The sequence below is a fragment of the Oenanthe melanoleuca genome, chromosome 14 (genome assembly GCF_029582105.1).
Source record: "Oenanthe melanoleuca isolate GR-GAL-2019-014 chromosome 14, OMel1.0, whole genome shotgun sequence".
Classification (NCBI taxonomy): Eukaryota; Metazoa; Chordata; class Aves; order Passeriformes; family Muscicapidae; genus Oenanthe; species Oenanthe melanoleuca.
Window position 1 is genome coordinate 15,798,842 of NC_079348.1, and position 21,707 is coordinate 15,820,548.

Sequence of the window (21,707 nt, forward strand, 5' to 3'; positions counted from 1 at the left end):
CTGCTCCTCTGGGCAGGCGGAAGTGGGGCCGCTGCGCACTCCCCTCAGCGCGATGGCGGCAGCAGGGGCGCCGATGGGGCCGGGACTCTCTCTGGACCCAGGACTGGGGCCCATCCTGCGGGAGGCCGTGGCGGCTCTGGACCGAGCCGGGGCCGGGGCTGGGCTTGCGGCGGCCCTGGGCGCTGTGCCCGCCGCTCTGGCGGCGGCGGGCGGCCCAGCCGCCCTTGGGGAGCGGGAGCGGGCGCTGTTCGGCGCCTTCCTGCGCAGCCTGGCCCGGGTGCCAGGCGCGGCGCGGCCCGAGGGCGTGTGGCAGCGCTGCTTCCTGGAGGGCCCGCCCGGCCTTGTCCTCTGCATCTTGCTGGAGGCCCTTGGCTCCACGGGGTCAGTGCGGATTACTGGGGCAGGCAGTCGGGCTGGGGTTCCCCAGGGCTGGTCTCGGCGCGCCGCGGGGATGCCTTAGCTGGGCTGAAGTGCGGAGGGGGACGGAGATGTGGGTGAGCGCGGGCAGCCCTTGCCCCGCCCTGAGCGCCTTCAGACCCCGTACGATGCTGTGCGTCCCGCAGAGTCACAGAGCTCTTTCAGTCGTCGTTGAAGGTCCAGAATGTTTGGAGTCGAGGAAGCTGCAAATAAAAATATATTAAAATCGCTTTAACTGGATTTTTTTTTTTAATCCAGTGTAACAGAAAAGAGGCGTTTCTGTGGTGATACCACAACAGAAAAGCAGTAGCATGCAAATCTTATTTTTACCATTTAAAAGAGGAAGTAACTTACAACTATTTCCATCCAGCTCTGGCCTTGACCCAAGGGAGGTAGTTGAAGTCCTGGAGCAGTTCCTGCAGAAGGGCCGGGTGTCAGCGTTGCTGTGGGAGGTCTGTCATCAGCAGGCACAGGCGGGCTGCCTGGAGCTGCAGGACTCCCTGCTCAACAAGATCGTGTGTTTGCCCGAGCATGTGAGCAATAAACTCCAGGGGGAAAACCCACCAGTGTTCTTCCCACAGAACTACTTCCCTCTTCTGGGTGATGCAGTTCTCCAGGTGCTAGAGAAGATCTCTGACTCTCTGCAGGGTAAGGCTGCAAGGATAACTGTACTCTAGGGTTGTGTTTTCTGAAGAAGTGTTTTGTGTGTGGACCCCATGGCTGCTGCTTGAAGTACAGATGATTAGTGTTACAGAGCCTCGTGTTCCTCCTTCAGGCTATCCTAAAAGCATAAAGTCCCAGGAATGAGGAAGATGGCTGAGGCCTTTTGAGTACACTGAAAGCAGCAGTCCTCCAAGCAATTAAACAACATCTGTTGCTAAAGCTTAGTTGTGGTCACTTGGTGTGTGCTGAAGGAATTGTTTGAGAGATATGAGTGGTACTGAATCAACCAGTCGCATTGCTTCCAGTGGCATCGCATTGAAGTGAGACTGAGCTGCTTTCGCCTTCTGCCTGCCGGTGTAACTTATACTGAATGCTGGTTTGTGCCTGAAGGCAGGTAGTGGAGGGAGGAGGACATGATGACTGAACAGAAAAAGTTAATGTGTTTTCAGAATTCAGCACTTGTGAAAGTCTCTGCATCTCCTCCTGAAGGTTGGTTGGAGGATGCTGGTGCCATGCTTGTTTAAGCTCATATCTGTTTTTATCCCAGGTGGCTTGGACTGCTCCATCTCTTTTGTTTCTCATGTCCTGGGGAAGGTGTGCATTCATGGAAGGCAAAGTGAGTGTTCTATCATGCTCTTTTGGGGAGGGGGCAAGTGTTTTAGTGTATTAGCATGGGAGGATAACTCTAATGATGATCAACAGAAGGAGTGGGAGCAAGTTAATTTGGAGCTGTTGTGAGTTGGGCTGCACAGGCTGTCCTCTGCTCTCTGAGGCTGCTCAGCTATGTCTGGTAGATATTGGTGCTTTTCTGCTGGTTTATATGAATGCAACCTGTTCTCTCAAAAACTGATGGGGAGAACATCCTCATCAGGATGAGAATTGGAATGGGGAGATTCTGCCATTTGGAGTATGACTACTAAATGTCTTTTAGTGCTTTTCATGTCTGAAAGTTCTGAATAGCAGTGTAAGTCTCTGCCCACATGCAGTAGCCTCTTATGGGAGCAGCCTTCGGTCTGGGTTTGTTTAGAACTTCAAAGCCACTGAATGCAGTAATTAACAGGGCTGAGGACAAGGAAAAAGAAGGAAGATTTTCTGACTCTTTACTGTGATGAGGAATTGTGGTTCTGACCATAGGCTGCCTAAGGTGGCTCTGACCAGTCAGTTCTCCAGTTCTTGTCTGAGCATGAACAAAGAAGAGCAACAGAGCTGGGAGAGGGTCTGAAGCACAAGTCTGATGAGAAACAGCTTGGGTGGCTCAGCCTGAAGAAAAGGAGGCTCGGGGGGACTTTCTCATTCCATAACTCCTTAACAGGAGGGTGCAGCCAGGTGGGGTGTCAGGCTCTGCTCCCCGGACAAGAGGAAATAGCGTCAAACTCTGCCGGGGAGATTTAGATTAGATATTAAGGAAAACTTCTTCATGGAAAGGGTGGTCAGGAATTGCAAGAAGCTGCCCAAGGTAGTGGTGGAGTCACTAAATCTGTGGAGGGATTTAAAAGCCATGTAGATGTGGCATTTGGGGACACAGTTTAGTGTTGGCCTTGGCAGTGCTGGGTTATAGCTGGACTTGATGGTCTTAGAGAGCTTTTCTAACCTAAATGATTCCCTGATTCTAGTTGTATTTCTACTGCAGGAGTAATTTAGAACTGAAAACTGTATGCTGTATTTCTTCATGTTGTAAAGATCTTAAATTCTCAGGTCAGTCTCAAATACTGTTGTACCGGTCCTGCCCATCTGGGGTATTTACTGTTTTCTCTTGTGCTTCAGAGGAAATTCTGGGAGTTTTGGTGCCCCGCCTGACAGACCTCACTAAGTCAGACTGCATCTGGCAGAGGATATGCTGGCGGTTGGTGGAATGTGTGCCAGACCGCTGGATGGAAGCAGTGGTCCTTGGTTTTGTGCAGAGAGCACCCGGGTAAGAACTTTGCTTTCTTCCTGATCCACAGCAAAGGCAGGAATTGTCACAAATACTTGCAGAATCAGTCTCTGAAAGATGCTGTGTTTGTGTAGGTGGTTTTTTACACTGCCATTTTCTAAAAGACCCAAGGGATAAAGTAGTTGATTGTTGCCTCTTAGGGAGAACCTACACAATTTCTTAAGTATCTACATTATGGCATGCAGCAGAAAAACAAGTGATAGCATTCTTTGCCATTACTGCCTCACTATATGAGTTTAGAGGTATTCAAGAGACTTGGCTGCAAATAGCTGCTCTCAGATTTTCCTATGATTAGGAGCAGCATGACAACAATAACAGGGATTCCTGATGTTCTGTTGTTGTCTTGTTAGGGCAGATGCCTTATCCAGATTGCTGGGGAACCTGGTTGTGAAGAACAAGAAGGCTCAGTTTGTGGTGACACAGAAGATGCTGCTCTTGCAGTATGGCCACACGGTGAGAACTCTGTGGGGAACAGCAGTGTAGTAGTGCCAGGTTTTCCCTGGTGCCAATGTGTTTTTAGCCGAGCTCTCACTATTCCTGAGTGAGGCTTAACTCTTCATTCTAGAATGAGCCCTCAGTCTCCCCACATTTGTGCAGCTGTTCATTTATCAGCAGAGTTGCTGATAGAGAGGGAGTGGTGAACAGTAGCTTTGAAATCATGGGATTCATGTGCTCTCTCAGGGTTAATGGTGATTAGCAGAATTACTGTACTCCTCTGGAACCAAGTGAACCAAGCATTATTTGCATGGAGTTTTAGAATTCTAGGGAGCTGAAGGCATGTAGTTATTTTAGAATCTGGAAGAGTAGGTTGAGACATCCATGATCCACCCTCAGGGATAAGAATTAGAGACATGAGGCAAGGACTGTTGGGATTTTTCCTGTGCACCTAAGTTTGTCACAGGGTGTTAGGAACTGTACTGTGGCTTGTGAGGCTGTTGTGAGAGCTATTCTTTAGACTTCATGAGTTCTATGTTTGCCTGGGACTGTGCTGGTTTTGTTGGTAAAATACTGTACTGTATTTCTGCCATGATTTTCCATGTATTTCATCAGCAACTGCATATGTGTGCCTGCATGGTTTCTAAAATTTGTTTGCTTTTCAGTCTCTGAATGTTGTCAACCCATCCCTCAGAATGAGGTTTAATTGTAGTAAATAAACCCAGACACTTGTCATTGCTGGATATCACAGCTTTATGTCCAGTTGAAGCAGGAGTTGTGGTTTTCCTTGCAGACGGCAGTGCTGCAGAACCTCCTTGGCTACCTGTCCCTGGACAGCCTCCGACGCACCTTGTTGCTCAGAGTAAGGTTCACTGAGGTGTCTCATTGGGAACAGTGTGCTCTCTGTGTGTCTGGGGGTGCACAATTTTGGTGCTTCTCTCAGACTTTGTTTGCTTTCATGAGAATGAGGGAATCCCAGCCATATCCCAAGTAAACTGTGATAAATGAATCAAAGCTTTCTTTCTGCACTGCTGGCATTAATTTTTCATATTTAGCTGGTAAATTGTCTTCCAAGTAGCAAAACTAGTGAAGCTTGGGTTCTGACAGGTGTCCCATGTCCTCTGTCCTTCTCAGCTTCCTCAGTCACCCTGTTTATGTGGCTGGGCACATGGCAAGAAGGGATCAAGTTGGTGGACAGTTGTCTGTTTACCAAATGGTTGATATTTCAGAATCTCTCTTATGCACTTTTTCCTCAGTGGGGATGGAAGATATTTTGCCTCTTCAAGTCAGCAATGTGATGAAACTTCTACAAAATCTGTATATCTGGAAATCCCTACCATTTTGTCAAATTACTATTTTTTCCACTGTTTACATGTTCTGAAATGATCTGGAAGTACTGACAGTTATCTAAAATTGGACTAAACACAGATAAAACCGTATAATATCATACTGTTTTTTTGGTAATAATGCATATTGCTTTGCATATAATATTTATTAAGGAGAAGTAAACATCACTTTTAAATTTAAAAACCCATTATATTTAAGAATATCTTAAATGAAAGTGCAGTTCTTGCATGGTCAAATACAGTATGTTTTGGGCCCTGAAATACAAAGTTTGTATTTTTTTACTCTCTTTGTAGGGAGTGTAAAAATGTGCTTCAAAAATTATCTTTGTATAGAAAAGATCCATATCAGACCAACCTGAGTTCTCTGATTTAGGCGCTGCAGGAGCTATTGGAGACCTGGAGCAGCAGCAGTGCTGTGAAACACTCCCCAGCTGAGCAGCAGCTGTACATTAGCAAGGCTATCCTCATCTGCCTCTCACATCTGAAGGAGCCTGAAATTGAGAGCTGCAGACAAGGTGAGGCTATGTGAGAAGCAGGGCTTAGATTTGTTTAGCAAACTGTCTTACTATGAGTAGGAAAATATCTTGTTTTGACCTGTGGATAAGAAGAATTGTTCCACTTTCACCTTGGCAAGTGGGGTAACCTGCTGGAATCCTCTTTAGCATTGATATGATAGAATTCCAAGTGCGTAACTTTTAAGTTACTGAATTGAAGAAGGCCTGTCTTTGCCTTAAGGTTCTTATGTGAGGAGTGGTTTAAAAACCCTGAAGTTTTGTCACAGGAAAACAAGGACTGACTGTGGCACTTATGAGAGGAATGGTGTGATTTGTAATTTGTAGGTTTAACCTTGGAGCATGGGTGCTGCTCCAGAGAGGCAGGGAAGGGATCTGGGGGTAAAAAGCTGTTAGCTTGGTGTCTGACAGTCCATGGGCATTCCTCAGTGTGAAGTGAGCAGGTTAGTTACTGTCATGGACCTCCAGTTCTGTGCTCACACAGTGCATAGCACACAGGGGTCCTGGCCTAACATCTCTGTTTCTGTTGCAATAAAAAAAAAAATATGTACAGTGTCTAGAATTAATTCTGTGTGTGTGTATGACTTATGGCGATATGAAGGTTCACTTCAAGACTTGCTCATCTGTTTCATTCTAGAATTAATTATTCTTTAAGTGAATGAGTGACCTGATGTTACTAGTTCTGTAGTTTTATAATCAGTTTTTTGTATGACAGCTGTTGAAAAGATAAGCTTTCTGAGATGAAGGAGGTCAGTCAAACAACAGTAAGTCTGCCTGGTGAAGCTGGTAACCAGTATTCCCTGAAGGCTGAGAAATACTTCTGTTATCTGCCTGTTTGAACATATCCAAAGTTAGGCAAATACCTGTATCTGTGTGATGGTTGTATTGGTCAGAGCTTGCAATGTCCTCAAAACATGAAGCATTCTAGAACCAAACTAAGGATTGATTTGCCATCCTTTTTTATTTCAGTGAAAACCAAAATATTGCAAATTTAGAATATATTGTAACATTTTGTTGACTTTGTACCCTGTGGAAGAGTGTGGGTTTGCTGTGCTGGTGCTGAAGGGCAGCACTGACGCTGCAGGGAGGGAAGCCACAGTTCAAGGACCCTTTCCATTATTGGGTGGTGAGTGGGTAAAGCTGCCCTCAGGGAAACACATAAAGATGGGTGTTTGTTTCTGCCACTGTTTCAGAATTTCGATCATGCACCATTTGCTTGTTGTTTGTTTCAGAGCTTCTGACAAGCATGATGGAGGGTGTGAAATGCCATTTGGACAGCAGTCTGCCACAGCTAAGGCGTCTGGGCATGGTGGTGGCAGAGGCCATCAGCTTGAAAATAAACACTGAGGGGCCTGTCCTGAAGTTTGAGGTGAAGGTTTCAATAAAATTTATGACTGGTGTGCTGGGCTTAGAGGAAGTAAAAGCTTTAAACCAAATGATCCAAGGCATTATAGTACCTTTTCATCTGGAAATAAGGAAAGGCAGTCACATCTTCAAAAAGAGAGGATCTGTTTACAAAAAAGAAGTTGTATTGTAATGGTCAAGTGATTGAGAGTTACCTCAGGAGTGCAATCTGCTGGCAGAGGTTGGGTTAAACTTGGTAATTAAAGTTTATCTTATTCTTTACATGAGGGAATCAGAATCTGATTTGTAGGAGTTGAGAGTGAGCTTCAAACCTAAAGCATTCAGTCCCTGACGTGGTGGAAAGACCTGTTCTGAGCTGGGATTTTCAAGACTGACACGGAGATGTTTGCTCTGCTTCTTCCAGTAGAATTTATGTGATTTATCTGATTAAATCACATTAATTCTTTAAAAGCATGCCACATTCCTCCTGTTACGTTGCCATTTATTAAACATTTGAAAGATGGAAGTAACTTTCAGACAAGATGTCATCAGGTACTACTCTTAAATATAAGGACAAAGATTACAGCTGCCTGCTGCTGTCAGCACAGGGATTGAAACAGGATTGGTGAGGGTTCATCTGCTCATGATTTAGTCCATGTGCAGTAGAATGGTGAAATGTTGAATGCTGGGCATATTTGCAGTAAGTAATACAGTTCAGCAACAGTTATTCTGTATGTCTAGTATGAAGAAGATGATGAAACAAGAGAATTGAAGTCACTTCTGGTGCAGACTCCATCATTCTGTGTTTCCTCCAGCCTTCCAGATGATGAGTGAGTTATTGCTACTATTCATGCCATCTTCTTGCCCTTCTCCATGCCTTTTTTTCCATTACACACAAGACCTACGTTCAGTATGCAAGATGTTTTGTGTATTCTTAACCACCATAATGCATCACCTTCTTACAATGTGATTTAATTACATTTGTAATTCAATTGGTAGTGTGTATTAAAATTGCCTGTTGGTAGCTGCATGTGGTGAAACTGTGATACAGGGGTCTTGTGTTCCCTTGTGTAGAATCAAATGGGCATTTCTGTTTGCTTCTTGGAAATCTGGTGTTTGTGCTGTATGCCCCCAGCCCTTTCACCTGAGACAAAAATCTACTGTGTATGTCACTCTAAAGACTGGCTCTTCAGTGCTCCTAATGTCCAGAGCTGAGGCTATTTGAAGCACTGTTTGATCAGCAGAGGAGTGAAGCACTTTGTTATTAGCAGATGAAGCTGTCCAGCATTCCAGGGAAGTACAAAAGATTTATTGCTCCCATTTTAGAGGAATGATCAGTGTAGACAGTTAGAGATGCCTTTTGAGAATCAGAGAGATGAAAGGACAATTCCAAAGTCCACAGAAATAGGTAGAGACAGAAAAAATATTCTCAATGATTGTATTCATCCTATGCAAGACCTAGCAATGGTTATAAATGTTTTTTTCCCATTTCGAAGAGTCATGGAATGGTTTGGATTGGAAGAGACCTTAAAGCCTATTCCAATCCCCACACTGCCATGGGCAGGGACACCTTCTGTTAAGACCGGGGTGCTCCAAGCTCTGTCCAACCTAGCCTTGAACTTCAGGGATGGGGCTGCCACAGCTTCTCTGGGCACCCTTGTGCCAGGGCGTCACCACTGTCACAGGGAAGAATTTCTTCCTAATATCCAATCTCCCAGTTCAGTTTCATTCACAGTTTCAAATCTGGTGCAGCTCAATGTGGTCTGGTTATTGGAGTCTTTCCTTAGCAGGCCCAGATGTTGTGCAGGGGAACACAGCAAATTAACCAGTTTATTTTTTTTTATCCATTGCTCTTCTGTTAGAAGATTGCGGTTCTTTTCTCCCCTAACTCAATTTTCCTTCCCAGTACTTTGTTCTTTGTTTCAGTAAAGCTGAATGTGAAACTGCAGCAGGAATGATTATCTGCTGTTCTATTTAGGCAGCAAGGATTGGTAGGGTGGGTAGCTTCTTCCTTGTAAGAACTATTACTATATGCATTTTAAAACTTCTCGTTCCCCACAGCAGGAGTGAGAAAGCAGGTGTTGCACTCCCACTGGTACTGGAGAGTAATGAGAAATCCCATACAGAGGCCCCTGTGATACCAGATGAGGAGTCAGATGCTGAGCTTGACAGGTACGGGGCAAGAAACAGGGAAGAAACGGAAAATACATGGCATATGTGGGGAAAAAGCATCTACCTGTACCTGCAGTTCTTGGCAATTGTTCTGATTTCTGACCCTGTTCAGCTGAGTGGTTTGCAGCAGAGCAGGGCTTTTCATAGGAAATTGCACTAGTCAATAAATTAGGCAATGCCTACATTGTGTGCAGTCACTGTATTTGTTCTGTTGGACTTAGATATATATTTCCTGGAAATTGTGAATGTATTTACCCATTTTAACCGTGGGTCTGCTTTATTCTGTCACTATATAAAGAAATACATATATATATGGTTTTTTATGTGTGTATATATATATCAAGGATCCCTCTCAGGCTAGGCTTCAGCAGTGCTGCTGAGTGATACAGGAGTGATGAGGTTATAACAGTCTATGCGCTGATTCTTTTTGTGTGGCTGTCTGGGAAAGCAAGAACATCTGCACCCCATAAACTAACCCCTGCCTTTATTTCTTCTACAGTGATGATGACCTCATCCCTTATGACATGTCTGAGGATAAAGAGCTAAAAATTAAGGCTCCTGTGTATATCCGAGACTGTATTGAGGGTAGGAGATTTTGGGCTGAGTCTTTATCTGTTTCTTACGGAGCTTGGGAGAGTGAACTCTTTTGTAGGTTTTTTTTTCTGATCTAATTGAAGAAGCTCATTTCAGTTTAGCTCCTAATGCTGGTCATGCTGAATGCCTACACCAAGACAGCTTGGTATATGATTGGCAGAAAGAAAGTTGTTATATAGCTGAACACAGCTATTCTGTTAATAACTTTTGTTTGTCCTTTGATTTCAGTTCTGACTGGATCAAGACCTGAAGATGTGGACAAATGGGAAGCTACAGTCAAGGCCCTTGAGAGCTTGGTATGGAAGAATCCAGCAGCAACCAGAGAGGTGGAGTATTATGATCTAGGTTACTAGAGGGCTGTATTGCCAGAGGGGCTATCCCTTTGCTGTCATAAGAAGACTAAATATGCCAGTGGAGCAGAAGGCCAGGCTAATGTGTAGCTGGCTTAAAGGTATATGTTCACAAGCTTTCAACTTGGAAGTAGAAGGAAATAGTTGCCTTGAAGGTGAGGCTGTATAAAGTACAGTGGAACAGAGAAGCAGCAAAAGTCCTGGCAACACCCTGCCATCTCACAGCTCCAGTGCTCAGAACATCCTACAAGTAGTGCTTGCCAGTGTGAGGAAGCTCCAGGCTTTGTGCTGGGCAGGAAAAACACTAGAAATGCAGATTACAAAGCAGCCATTTTGGCTTTTGAATTGAAATTCAATTTAATTGGTATTCCCCAATGAAAACGGAGGCAAAATCAAATGCACGTTCCCTATTTGCTTGCACAAGCATAATGTCTTGTGGAGGGAATAGTTGGATTGTACTGGTCAAGATGAAAAGCTCAGGGGAGAACCTGGGATAGGGTCACTGTGCAGAGTGTTCGCCACTATCCACTAGTGAGCATTTTAAAGTATCAGAGACACCAGCTGAGAAAGAGAAGAGCTCTGCTACTGTACCCTTTAACCTATTGGTTACAGTGACAATTCATTCTATGTCATGATGCTACACTTCTCCAAAAAGCCCAGCTGAAATGTGGACAGAGAATTGGTAGATGGTGGATCAGTTCAGGGTTTTGAGAAATAAGTCTGATGGCATTTGGCTTAATGTGTTTTCTCTCCCTTCTAAGCATTGGATATATTGCCTAAACAGAATACCTCCTTGTCTTTGTTTAAACATTAGAAGTGGTCCATAATTCCTATGAAGAAAAAACCCAAACATCATCAGGGTTTTGATTCCTTTTTTCATATTTTAAGCAGGTTAGTGTGGAGCTGGCAAAAATATTATTGCATCTGGAGGAGAAGACCTGCATTGAAGGCTTTGTGGAGCTCCGTCAAAGAGCTCAAGTAGCTGTTTTAACCACAGACCCAATACCTGTGAGTTCTTCCTACTATTTTCCTTTTTCCAGTCAAGTCACAGGCAAAAATTGAAGCAGTTGTAGTCTCTTTGTAATTTGATAGAGGGAGCTGTCACAGTGGTAGAATAGGTAGTTCAGGTCTAACAACATTTATGCTTCTGAAGAATCTGCAAGGAATGACTGAACCAATAGGAAAAAGAAAACCCTGTCAGACTGGAGAAACTGGAAGCTGTTGGTTTGCGTGTACCTGATAAGGCAGATCAGATAACGACTTACTGTACCTAAGGGTTTCACATAGAGAGAGGCTGAGACACCAAGAGTATCTACAGAGAAAGACCTGACTGGTGACTGTAGTCAGGGAATCACAGACTGTTTTGAGTGGGAAAGGATCTTTAAAGTCCATCTCATTTCAACTCCCTGCCATGGGCAGGGGCACCTTCCACTATCCCAGGTTGCTCCAAGCCCTGTCCCGCCTGGCCTGGGACACTTCCAGAGATCCAGGGGCAGCCACAGCTTCTCTGGGCACCCTGTGCCAGGGCCTCACCACCCTCACAGGGAACAATTCCTTTCCAATATCCAATCTAGATCTGTGCTCTGCCAGTTTAACACCTTTATCCTTCATGCAAGCCAGGCCCCAGTAGAAAATGTCCTTCCATCTTTCCTATAATGCTCTTTAAGTACTAAAAGGCCACAGGGAGGTCTCCTAGCTGCTGTGGTAGTTGTTTGGGTACCTCTGCATAGAAGGGAGAGAAGAATGGTGCAGTCTCATTTGTTATTTAGTTCTTTTGGGAGAACCTAGAAGTGGAAGTGTCTGAATTTCCCATTTACACTGCATGTTTCTTCCCTTCTCTTGGAGGCTTGCTGTTACCTAATAGGAAGCAGAACCTGTGAAATTAAATGCTTTTAGTGTTAATTGGAAGACTGTTTCTAGCCTGGGTCTGTGTTCATTGTACCCTGATTTTTCTATACAGGTTGCAACGTACTTGACCTCTCAGTTCTACTCTCTGAACTACAGTCTCCGTCAGCGCATGGACATCCTTGATGTGAGTGCTCTCACTTCCCACTTTCCTTTTGTCTGTTGCACCAGTGCTGAGGTGTAATGGGATTAACTTTTATGCCTCATGGGAGAAAGCATGGGAATCTCTTACATTACTATTTGTGTCTGGCATTCCCGTCTTGTTCCTAACCCTGCTGCACTCCATCACACAGGGATTCCTCCCCACAGAATGCAGAGCATGTGTTGGGCATTTGCCTGGGAGAAGCCACTGTTTACTTTCATATTATCAATCTGTTTTATCTTCCCTTTCTGAAAGACAGCAATCTGTCTGTGACTCCTTCCGCACTTGTGTCTGAAGAAGGAGCCACTGCTCTACTTCAGGGCTAAGTGGCCAATTGCTTGGTCAGTACCTCAGAGCCAGGTGGCTGGTGGAGGTCAATTTCCTGCTGTTCTTCATTCTAAAACTTGTGCCTTTCTGCCTTGTTGCTCCTGTCAGTTTGGATGCTGGTGATGCTGTTGTTGTTCCCTAGGGATTACCCTTTTTTGACTGAGCCTCTCTCTGTTTTATCTAGGTTTTGGTTTTGGCAGCTCAGGAACTGTCCTGTCCCAAATTCCATGGGAAGACCAAGCATTCTGGTGTCCAAAAGCCTTGTATCCCTCTCCTTCCAGGAAGTGACAGCTCTAAGGACTGGAGAAGAATTGTTGATGAGAGGATCAAAAGCAAGACTCGGAGATTTGATATGGTGGGCCAGAAGCAAACTAATGTCAAATTCACCAAAAAATAGGGACACTTGGAGTTGCTGTACAGTCTTATCTGGAAAGAGCAAAATACCTGTGAAAGTGGACCCAGTCCAAAGGAAAGTCAGATAAATAGATATTTGAAGTTACGGAGTCTGAGTATTTTGGTGCAGAGTACCAACTCCTCTAGTCTTCTCCCAGGAGGGAGAGGAAGATAAACCTGAAATTCCTTACCTGGCTTTGAGGGATAATTGTTGTTCTGAGCTTGTGTGGCTACTGCAGGGAGCTGTGATTGCACCTCACAGATTACAGGGCCTCCATCAGACTAGTTGCTTCTGGACTACACTGTCTCAGCCTTCATATTTTCTAGAGAGATAAACTGATGCCAGTTTCCTACTTTCCAGAATTTCCTTGTGGTTCAGCCTGGACAGTTTTCCTTCCAAAACTCCTTTATTCTTGTTCCTTATATTTAATTGAGCAGTACTGAGGCATATTGTGTTGAAATGTTTAGATGTGGAAAAGATCCAAAGGGAAATGAGCAATCCAGTCAGGAAACTGGTAGCCCTAGGTGTACAAGCAGTGGTTGACGGTGGGCTGGCTGCAAAGAATCTATAGTATTGACAGTATCCAGTGAAGTGGAAGAGCTGGGAGTGCAGTATCTTGTGCCTGGACTTTACTTTTCTCTTGGACAGGGTCACTCTCGTGTGGAACTGGCTTCTCACCCAAATGAATTCAATTCTGTTGCTGGGTATTTCTTTTTCCCATTGATTCAGCACTTTGACAGGTGAGTGTGAACACCTCAGGACGTGAGATGTGGGCATGGCAGCTGCTAGAGTGAACATTTCTGCTTATCCTGCTGGCCTCAGAGCAGCAGACTACAGCTCAGGAGCTGTGCAGGAGCCCAGTGACACCACACTGGCACTTGGGTCCTTCACAAAGCTTGGGGAGGAGAGGGTTGTCGTCTCTTGGACTCAGCCTTTGAAGTCTTGAGGGCAGGAGTATGTAGGACCCTTCAGAAGTGAAGATGCATCAGCAGGTACACAGGCAAGTAATTCTGGCAGTACCACGCCAGTTGTCTTGGCTGAGCCTCTACTGTGGGAGGTTCACACAAACCACAGAGCTCAGACTGCAATCTTGAACCAAAGCTAGCGCTGTCTCAGATTGGGCCTGTCACCTGCACTGGTCTTTGAGGCCACAGTATAGGAAACAGGACATAGTTTATTGTCAGTCCCTTAGGTCTTTGTGAACCTAAGGAATGCTGAGTAATCCATTCCATGATAACCAAGATTATTGTAATGCTAGTTGTAATGGTGTGGCAGTGGGGACAGCTTTTGCCTGTAGGTCTTTCCAAGTAAAGTCTGTTGGTAGAATGTGTGATACCTTCTGTATGAATAGAGGATATTGCTCTGGGAGAAAAGACAAGAGCAAACAGCTCTGATCTCTGTTAACCTGGTAGTGCCTGTATAATGACTGTTGTTGTAGGGATTCAGGCTTTTGGGGACAATTCCCCCTGCATAACCTCCTGACTGTTGCAAAGAGGCACTGATCAGCCTTCTCACTGCTACACAACTCTGTGTCTTGCACTTGCAGGCCTTCAACAACATTTGATCTTCTGGGGGAAGATCACTTAGTCCTTGGAAGACTGGTTCACACTTTAGCAATCCTGATGTACTTGGCTGTCAACACTGTGGTAAGGAAGGGCAGAGAGCAGGGGTGGCTTCCAGCCTGGGAACCTGAGGTGCCTTCTGGAACAGCCATGTGCTTCAGGGCCTGTTGCACTGAGACTGGCAGCAAGTTGGAGTTGAGTGGGCTGAGAAGTTGTGAAATGGGCTGAGAAGAAACAGACATGGGATTCAAGCCACGCCTGCACTATCTTTTGCTTCTTGGGGGGGTTTGACACATTATTTCACTTTACTGCCAAAGTTTCCCCATCTGTAAAGTAAATTCAGTTGTTGCACAGATCTTAACAAAACCTTTGTTCAAGCATTTGGACAACACTCCCAGGTGCATGACGGGATTGTTGGGGTGTCCTGTGCAGGGCAGGAGTTGGACTCGTGACCCTTGTGGGTCCCTTCCAGCTCACGACATGCTGTGATTTGATGAGCAGTGTGTCTCAAAGCCCAGCTCTACAGGGCAGTGTGGGTGGTGATGCTGTTGCAATCCTTTTTTGCAGGCAGTGACAGCAATGGGAAAGGCACTGCTGGAGTTTGTTTGGGCGCTGCGTTTCCACACAGACTCGTGAGTTACTGTAGTTATATTCTCTCATTTTTAAAGATCAGCTGTGAGCCAGCCTCCAGTCATAGTTTGTCCAAGACAAGCATCTGGCTCAGAGTGTCAATGACTTAAGGCATTTACTTTATGCTCTCCTCCAGCTGTGTGTTCGTATGACTAAGTTTAATGCCAGCCCAACATATGAACTTTGCTGGTGTCCTCTAGTGTGGCAGTACAGCAATTACCTATGGAAAGGTTGCAGATTTCCTGACCACCTGTCCATGTGATAGTTTCATCTGTGTTTACTTAGGGAGCTGAGAAAACTTTAGATTCAATTCCAGCATTCAGTCTTAGAAAGGAATTAAGACAGGTAGCCAAAAGTCTGTAAACATCCAATTTCTGTTTTGCTCTCAGATGTGTCCAAGACTCTGAATTGTGCTAGATTCCTGTACACAGCATGGCAGGGGCTCAGTATGTGGGATACACTGCAAGATTATACCCCTAAGCAGCAGGAATATAGCAAAAGCCATCATGTCATTTGAAACTGGAGAGCCCCTGAGGTGAGAAAGTCAATGCAGAGCATAAAGCTGCAGGCTGTTAACCAGTTCAGTCTTTCTCCGTAGGTACGTGCGCCAGGGCCTTTTGTCTTGTATCTCCTCCCTTCTCCTCAGTGTCCCTATGGAGCGTATTCTGGCAGACATGACAGAGGAACTGTTGGAGACTCAGTCCTGGCTGGGAGGTAAGATGTGGTGGGGTACCTCAGTGCTTTTCTGGTTAGTGGTGCGGTCTTTGTGCAGCATCTCTTTAGATGTGATGGCAGCAGTGATGTCCTGGCATTGTGCATCAGAGATCTGCATGATCAGCAAGTAGAGCACCACGTTTGCTGTAGAGATGCAGCAGCACTGGGGTACCTGAGGCATAAGCCAAGAGCTGGGTATGGCATTACACACTGTGACTGTCCTCATAGGCCACCCAGAAAAATCCCCAAAGACAGTCTGTGCCTCCTTTCTCTGTCTGAGCAGCCAACCACCCACTTCATGAAGCTACAGGAAGTGTTGTCACATTGCCTGTTACACCCAGACGGTGACTTTGGCCAGCAGGAACACACAAAGCTTGTACAGCCTATTTACACCATGTGCTCATGAGGAGGGTGTTGTTAGAGCTGAAAACAGGAGGAAGAGGAGCACAGCCTAGTCTCTAGTTTCATATTGTCATTGGAAAGAAAAAGCTACAAAAGACAGCAAATTACTTTGAGTGCTGTACCCAGCATACATTACATCAACACAAGCTGTGTCTCTGGATTCTGGCAGGCTGGAGCTGCACAGATCAGTGCTCAGGTACTGCAGTGAGCTGGAGGGAAAAGAACTAATGCTGAAGCCTTCACTGTGTTCTGAGGGTGATTCTTGTGATTCCCTGGTCTGGTTTCCTTCACCATTCTCACTCTTGGTGAGTTGCTTCCCACAGGGAGCAAGCAGGAAGCAACACTGACCCAGCTGGCCTCTGATCCTGGCAGTTGGGGTGCTCTGTGCCCTTTGAAAGGAAGAGAGCTGCCATGTGGGGCCGAAGACTTCATTTTTCCCATGACACAGTGTGCTCTCAGGAATCTGCTTATATTTGAATTTAACACTGCTCTTACCAAGTGAAGCCTTTCAGGAATGTATTTCCAGCATGAGGGTTTGTGTAATCTGTTTTCAGTGAGTTATTTTGGGAAGGAGGAGGAGGATGACCAAGATAGTAGTATCTTCTCATGCTTGTAGGTAGTGTAAAAATCCTGTCTATTGCTTTTGCATGGAAGCTGCATGGTTGTTCCTGGTGGGAATGAGAGTAGGGTAAGATAACTGTTGTGAGTATACCAGAGAAAGGAAAATTGCTGTAGGAGTCATTCAGAAGCCTTAAAGAATTCAGTTTCACATATTGTCAGGTGCAATTCAAGGGCAATTTAAAGGGCTTCTAGAGCTGCTTCCTGAAACACACCAGCTTCTTGGGCTGTGCCTTTCCTATTTATTGTAAGGCTGTTGGGAAAACAGTTGCACAGGGAGGTACTGGGCCCTCCCTGCTGCTCCAACAGGTCAAATCTGGCACTAGGGACCTGCTTCTGTGACTGAATCACAGATCTGAGCTCATGCACTTGGCTGTTGCTTCATGACTCTACTAGACAAGATTTGCAAGAGGTGTCATGTATTAACTGTGCTGTAGTTGGGAATGACAAGCTGTCCTGCATGGGAGCCTTGACTACTATGCCTTTTAGCCACTTCAGGTTTCAGCTTCAAGTATCTGTGTTTCTCCTGCCATGGCCAAAGCACGGTGAGAACAGTGGGATAGTGGCACATGAAGTGCTTAGTAGAAATCCACAGACCTCTTTCCATTTGTTGTTACATCAGGACCTCTGCAAACTGCTCTAGTGTGTCCTGTAACTGACTGTTGGCCCTTCAACCTGTTGGCTGCAGCCCTGGCACTATCTACTTACTGGATGCTTTGGGACATAGCAGCTATGGAAAGAGGCGAGAATCCACTTTGAACTTGTCCCTCATTGCCCTTAATTGCCATGTGGACTTGCTGTTGAACAGCCTGATCCTTCCTGGGGGAGGGAGGGAATACCTAAATGCTTCTAGGAAATGGTCCCTTTGATTTCTCAGCAGCTGTCTTTGAGGGAATTCCCCACCCCTTGCAAGTGCTGTGCAGCTAGGTGTAAGTGTGGTTTATGACAGGACCAACAGGACACTCTGGTGCCTTGTGCCTCCCATGCCAGCAGTGCCAGGTCCATGGAACAGAAACAGCACCAACAGCACTCTGAGCTTTTGAGCTTGTTCCAATCTGCCTTGTAACCTCCCTTTTTGCCTTCTGTAGAGGGAGTATCGAAGCACCAGGGTGCAGCTCTCCATGCATTATAAATAGCCCTGCTCCAGTGACATGAGTCATGTGTTTGGTCTGACAGTGCCAGGCTCCCAGCACACTGCTCGTGCGTACAGGATATCCTCACACAGGCTCCCTGCTCTTCCAGGCTCCCCTGCTCAGACATCCTGCATGCATCCTGGTTCTTACTTTGCAGGTCCATTAAGGGCCCCTGGAATAACAGCTGCTGGGAACAGCCTCACGCTGCCCTTACGAGCTGTGGGAAGTGTGGAACTCGTTTATCGGAAGACTGGTCTCTCAGAGTGGAGAATATGCTGAAGCTTGGGGCCTGTCTCCTTTTTTCCCCATTGGAATGGCATCAGGACCCCAAATTCAGGAAGGAGCACTGACCATTTTAGATTGCAAGAATGGCAGAGTAGAGACTTTAGGATTTGGAGAAAGTGGATTTCTAGCTGCAGACTTCATTCACACTTTTAGCTCAGCTGTATAAAGCTTTTGTGCAGCTTAAGGTGACAAGTACAAATTCTGGCATGGAGATTATCCCATGGGATCCAAGGTCAGGCAGTTTCTGTAGTGTTTCAGACCAGCTGACTGTTTCTCTTACAAGTTGGGACAGTATCCCATGTGGCAGTCAGGGCTTGGCTGAACTCATGCTGCTTTACATGATGAAGTTTACACATTTCTGTCTTCTGGCCTAATGCAGTACCTGCAAGTGCTGGTGTCCAACCCAGCCGTAGGTGCAAACACTGTTGTTCAGTTCTGTGATTTTCAGTAAAACAGTGGGAAGTGTTAGGGGAATTTTTTCCCATTCTCCAATTAACAGTGGCTGCTTCTTTTGCAGATGTGATGGAGAAAGACCCTGATGGAGACTGCAGAAGGCTGGCCCTACAGAACTTGCTGCTGATGGAGAACCTGAAAAAGAAACTTGAAACTGTTCCTTCCTAGCTGAAGGGTAACAAGAAATGACCTTTACCTTGTGCTCCTGCCAGCTGGATGTGTTTGGGCACTGCTGGGGCCTCTTCAGCAGTCACCTGGCTGGAGGAGAGGAAGAAAGGGGAGGATGCTGAGCTGTAAGCCAGCGAGCCTGACTTGACATCTGGACTTTGTAGTGGAGGCCAATTGAGTGAGCTCTGAGTATCCGGTACAGCGTGTACAGATGCAGGAAGGCAGGCGAGTGCTGCCATCCTCACACGCCCCCAGCCCCCACCCTAGCTATTTATAACCTTGGCAGGTCTGAGCACTCAGCTAAAAATACAGGGAAGATCTCACAGAGCCTTCTTGTCAGAAAAACAGGAGGGCTGGGGAGGCCCACTTGCCACTATGACTGCCCTTTTAGAAGCTCCCACGTCCCTGAGCAGCTGGAGTATGGGGGAGCAGCTGTTTGTCTGCTGCTGGAAGGAGTGCCAGGGTGGAAGCAATGGCACTGCTGATTGTATGCAAGCACTTGTTCAGATTTTGACCTTAAAATCTCCCCAACCCTTCTTCCCTGAAAGCAATTTAGAAACTTCATCTCAAGTTTTGAAGCAAGTCACAGAACATGAAAAATCATTCTAAGTTTAAGGGCTGTCTGGTAAGAAACATGATACCCCTTGGCAGGGCAGGGTGACAGGCAGAGAGGTGAATAGAACCTTGGTTGTTACATTGAGTTTAACTTCTCTCACTCCTGCTTGTGCCAGGGAAGAAATTTGCCTCCAAAAATCTGACTACTTAGTAGAGAGTGGCTTGATGTAACTGGTGTTTGGAGAAGGAGCTTCAAAGTAAGAAAGAAGCTTCACTTGCTCAGCTTGAGCAGGGGTTGGACCAGGGGGCATCCAGGATCCCTTCTAACCCAGGCATTCTGTGACTCTTGAGATTTACCCCAGATGTCTTTAAATGGTTGCTCTACTCTACATGATCCTCTGATGTATTTAAACACAGAAGCTTTTGTTTGGGAAACTCTGCCTTCAACCTGCAGGAGTGGGTAGTTTGACTTTTAACCAAGCTCCTACCCAAATGGGATGGAGATTGTTTTCAGAAGGTCTCACTTCTAGGGAATCACAGTTGGGCACCTTAGCAGGTCAGAGTTGTACTTGAAAGGCAACTCACAGTTTCCACCTCAGTTATTCAGCTCTTCTATACTGAGAAAAAAGTGAAGTTACAATATACAGTTCTGACTGTTTTTTTCTGCCTTCAATTTATTAAAATACTAAAACCTGCTTTCTAGCAGGATATACATGTGAATCGCTGTATGCTGTACTTGAGAGAACATATTAACTCTAACACTGTTGCTTGTACAGTCAAGCAGGAAAAATAAATTTCTTGGTAATAACCAAAAAACTGTATGGCAACAGCATGTGACTGGTCTGGGCCCACTAATGAGGATGGAATAAATGAGCTGGTAATAGTCAGCTGAGCATTTGGTAAGTGCTCATTGTCAGGGGTCCTCCACTTCATCAGCTACTTCTTCCTCCTCCCTGTTGTCTGTGCTGCTATGGCCAGTGTGTGCTGCTGTGGCCAGGGCTTGGCTCATGGGAACACCAGCTCCTCGGTGCACAGCCTCCATGGTCTCTGGGGACACATAATAGCTCAGGTTCGAGGCTGGAATTCTTTTCTGCAGCTCTTCCAGGTAGTGATAAGCCTAAAGGAATGGAGAGATCAGTGTCAGAGGGTGCACTGTTGTGCTTTGCACATTAAAAGTGAAGTTCATCAGCACAGCTGGAGGAACTCACACTTGGCACCCTCACGTTTCATTGGTGCAGCAGGCACTGGACTTGTTCAGGGGGTGTGTGGCACATCTGCCCTGAAGCAGTGATTCACTATTTCCTCAAATAACTGCCATTTTACAGTTTTCTTCTCTGGCCATTTGGCAAACACAGTGTGGTGGCATTGCTGAGGAACAAACCCAGACAGACCCTCTGTTCTCATTGAATCACTGGGAATGCTTAAGAATCTACCACCATTTATACTCTGTGTCCTGTGAGCTTTCCTTTTCTCTTCTCATATAATGAAAAATATGGTAAAGTTCCTGAGCTGTGCCTCACCCTGCTGCACCTTTAGGCTCCTACCATGGAACAATATCCTGTGTGAGAGCCACATTCCACTAAGCTGCAGAGATAGACAATATGGGTTCTGTAGGTTAGGAGAATTAAGACTTCACTTACTGTCTGGAATTCTTCCACTTGTGTATAATGCTGAATCAGAAATCCCAGGACATCACCATGCCGGATGGCATCGTCAAAGTCTTGTTCAGCCAGGAGCAGTTCACATTGCCTGACTGCTTCTTCAGTGTCTTCAGGGTAAATTCTAGGAAAGGGCAAAAGGGAAGTGTCACAGCCCAGGGAGAGCATTCAGCTTATCCGGCCAAGGACAGGGAAGAGTTTTTATGACAGAAGCCCAAACAAAACCCAGAAACCCCCACTTGTCCTGGGGCTGATTGGCCAGCATGGGCAGCGAGGAAGGGGGAGATTCTGCCCCTCTGCCCTGCTCAGATGAGACCCCCACCTGCAGAGCTCCCTCCAGCCCTGGAGTCCCAGCACAGGCACGATATGAAGCTGCTGGAGCAAGTCCATAGGAGGCCATGAAGGTGCTTCAAGGGCTGGAGCCCCTCTAGACCCAGGCTGGGAGAGCTGGGGGTGCTCACCTGGAGAAGAGAAGGCTCCAGGGAGACCTGAAAGCCCCTTCCAGGGCCTAAAGGGGCTCTGGGAGAGCTGGAGAGGGACTGGGGACAAGGGATGCAGGGACAGGACACAGGGAATGCCTTCCCACTGCCAGAGGGCAGGGCTGGATGGGATATTGGGAAGGAATTGTTCCCTGTGAGGGTGGGGAGGCCCTGGCACAGGGTGCCCAGAGCAGCTGTGGCTGCCCCTGGATCAACGGCAGTGTCCAAGATCAGGCAGGATGGGGCTTGGAACAACATGAGATAGTGAAAGGTGTCCCTGTCTATGGCAGGTTTTTGGAACAAAATGGTCTTTAAGGTCCCTTCCCACTCAAAACACTCTGTGATTTTCTGATAATCACCTTTCTGGTTATACTTTCCTTGGTCTATATTCTCTTTCAGGTTACCTTTCCATCTTTAATGCAACACTTGAAATGCACTTTTAAAAATCATATTATAGTTTCCCTGCTAGAAAAATGTACCTATTTCCATCAAGCTGCAAAATATTTATTAAATTTT

At 46.0% G+C, this 21,707-nt stretch overlaps 2 protein-coding genes across 5 annotated transcripts in view; one reads left to right on the forward strand and one right to left on the reverse strand.

Moving 5' to 3' along the window:
- The first annotated feature begins 36 nt into the window (after nucleotides 1-36).
- Nucleotides 37-19,774, forward strand: TELO2 (telomere maintenance 2). 2 transcript variants are annotated; one of them, XM_056503296.1, is made up of 20 exons: nucleotides 37-381; nucleotides 788-1,065; nucleotides 1,628-1,696; nucleotides 2,845-2,992; nucleotides 3,364-3,466; nucleotides 4,242-4,310; nucleotides 5,168-5,309; nucleotides 6,539-6,675; nucleotides 7,392-7,480; nucleotides 8,712-8,822; nucleotides 9,322-9,407; nucleotides 9,645-9,742; nucleotides 10,658-10,774; nucleotides 11,727-11,798; nucleotides 12,325-12,495; nucleotides 13,183-13,274; nucleotides 14,081-14,180; nucleotides 14,664-14,728; nucleotides 15,325-15,440; nucleotides 18,396-19,774. In XM_056503296.1, exons 1-20 carry the CDS (start codon nucleotides 53-55, stop codon nucleotides 18,497-18,499), a joined length of 2,496 nt encoding a protein of 831 aa, XP_056359271.1. In that variant the 5' UTR covers nucleotides 37-52; the 3' UTR covers nucleotides 18,500-19,774. The 2 variants fall into 2 exon arrangements, with proteins under 2 accessions (XP_056359271.1, XP_056359272.1); XM_056503297.1 differs by having other exon boundaries at nucleotides 8,715-8,822.
- IFT140 (intraflagellar transport 140) overlaps nucleotides 19,709-21,707 on the reverse strand; it is an 86,173-nt gene continuing 84,174 nt past the window's right edge. For all 3 annotated transcript variants that reach the window (XM_056503293.1, XM_056503292.1, XM_056503295.1), the window contains 2 exons: nucleotides 20,695-20,836; nucleotides 19,709-20,171 (listed from right to left, as the gene is read on the reverse strand). In XM_056503293.1, the coding sequence (XP_056359268.1) occupies nucleotides 19,968-20,171; nucleotides 20,695-20,836 (346 nt within the window). In that variant the 3' untranslated portion in view covers nucleotides 19,709-19,967. The remainder of the gene's footprint in view (nucleotides 20,172-20,694; nucleotides 20,837-21,707) is intronic.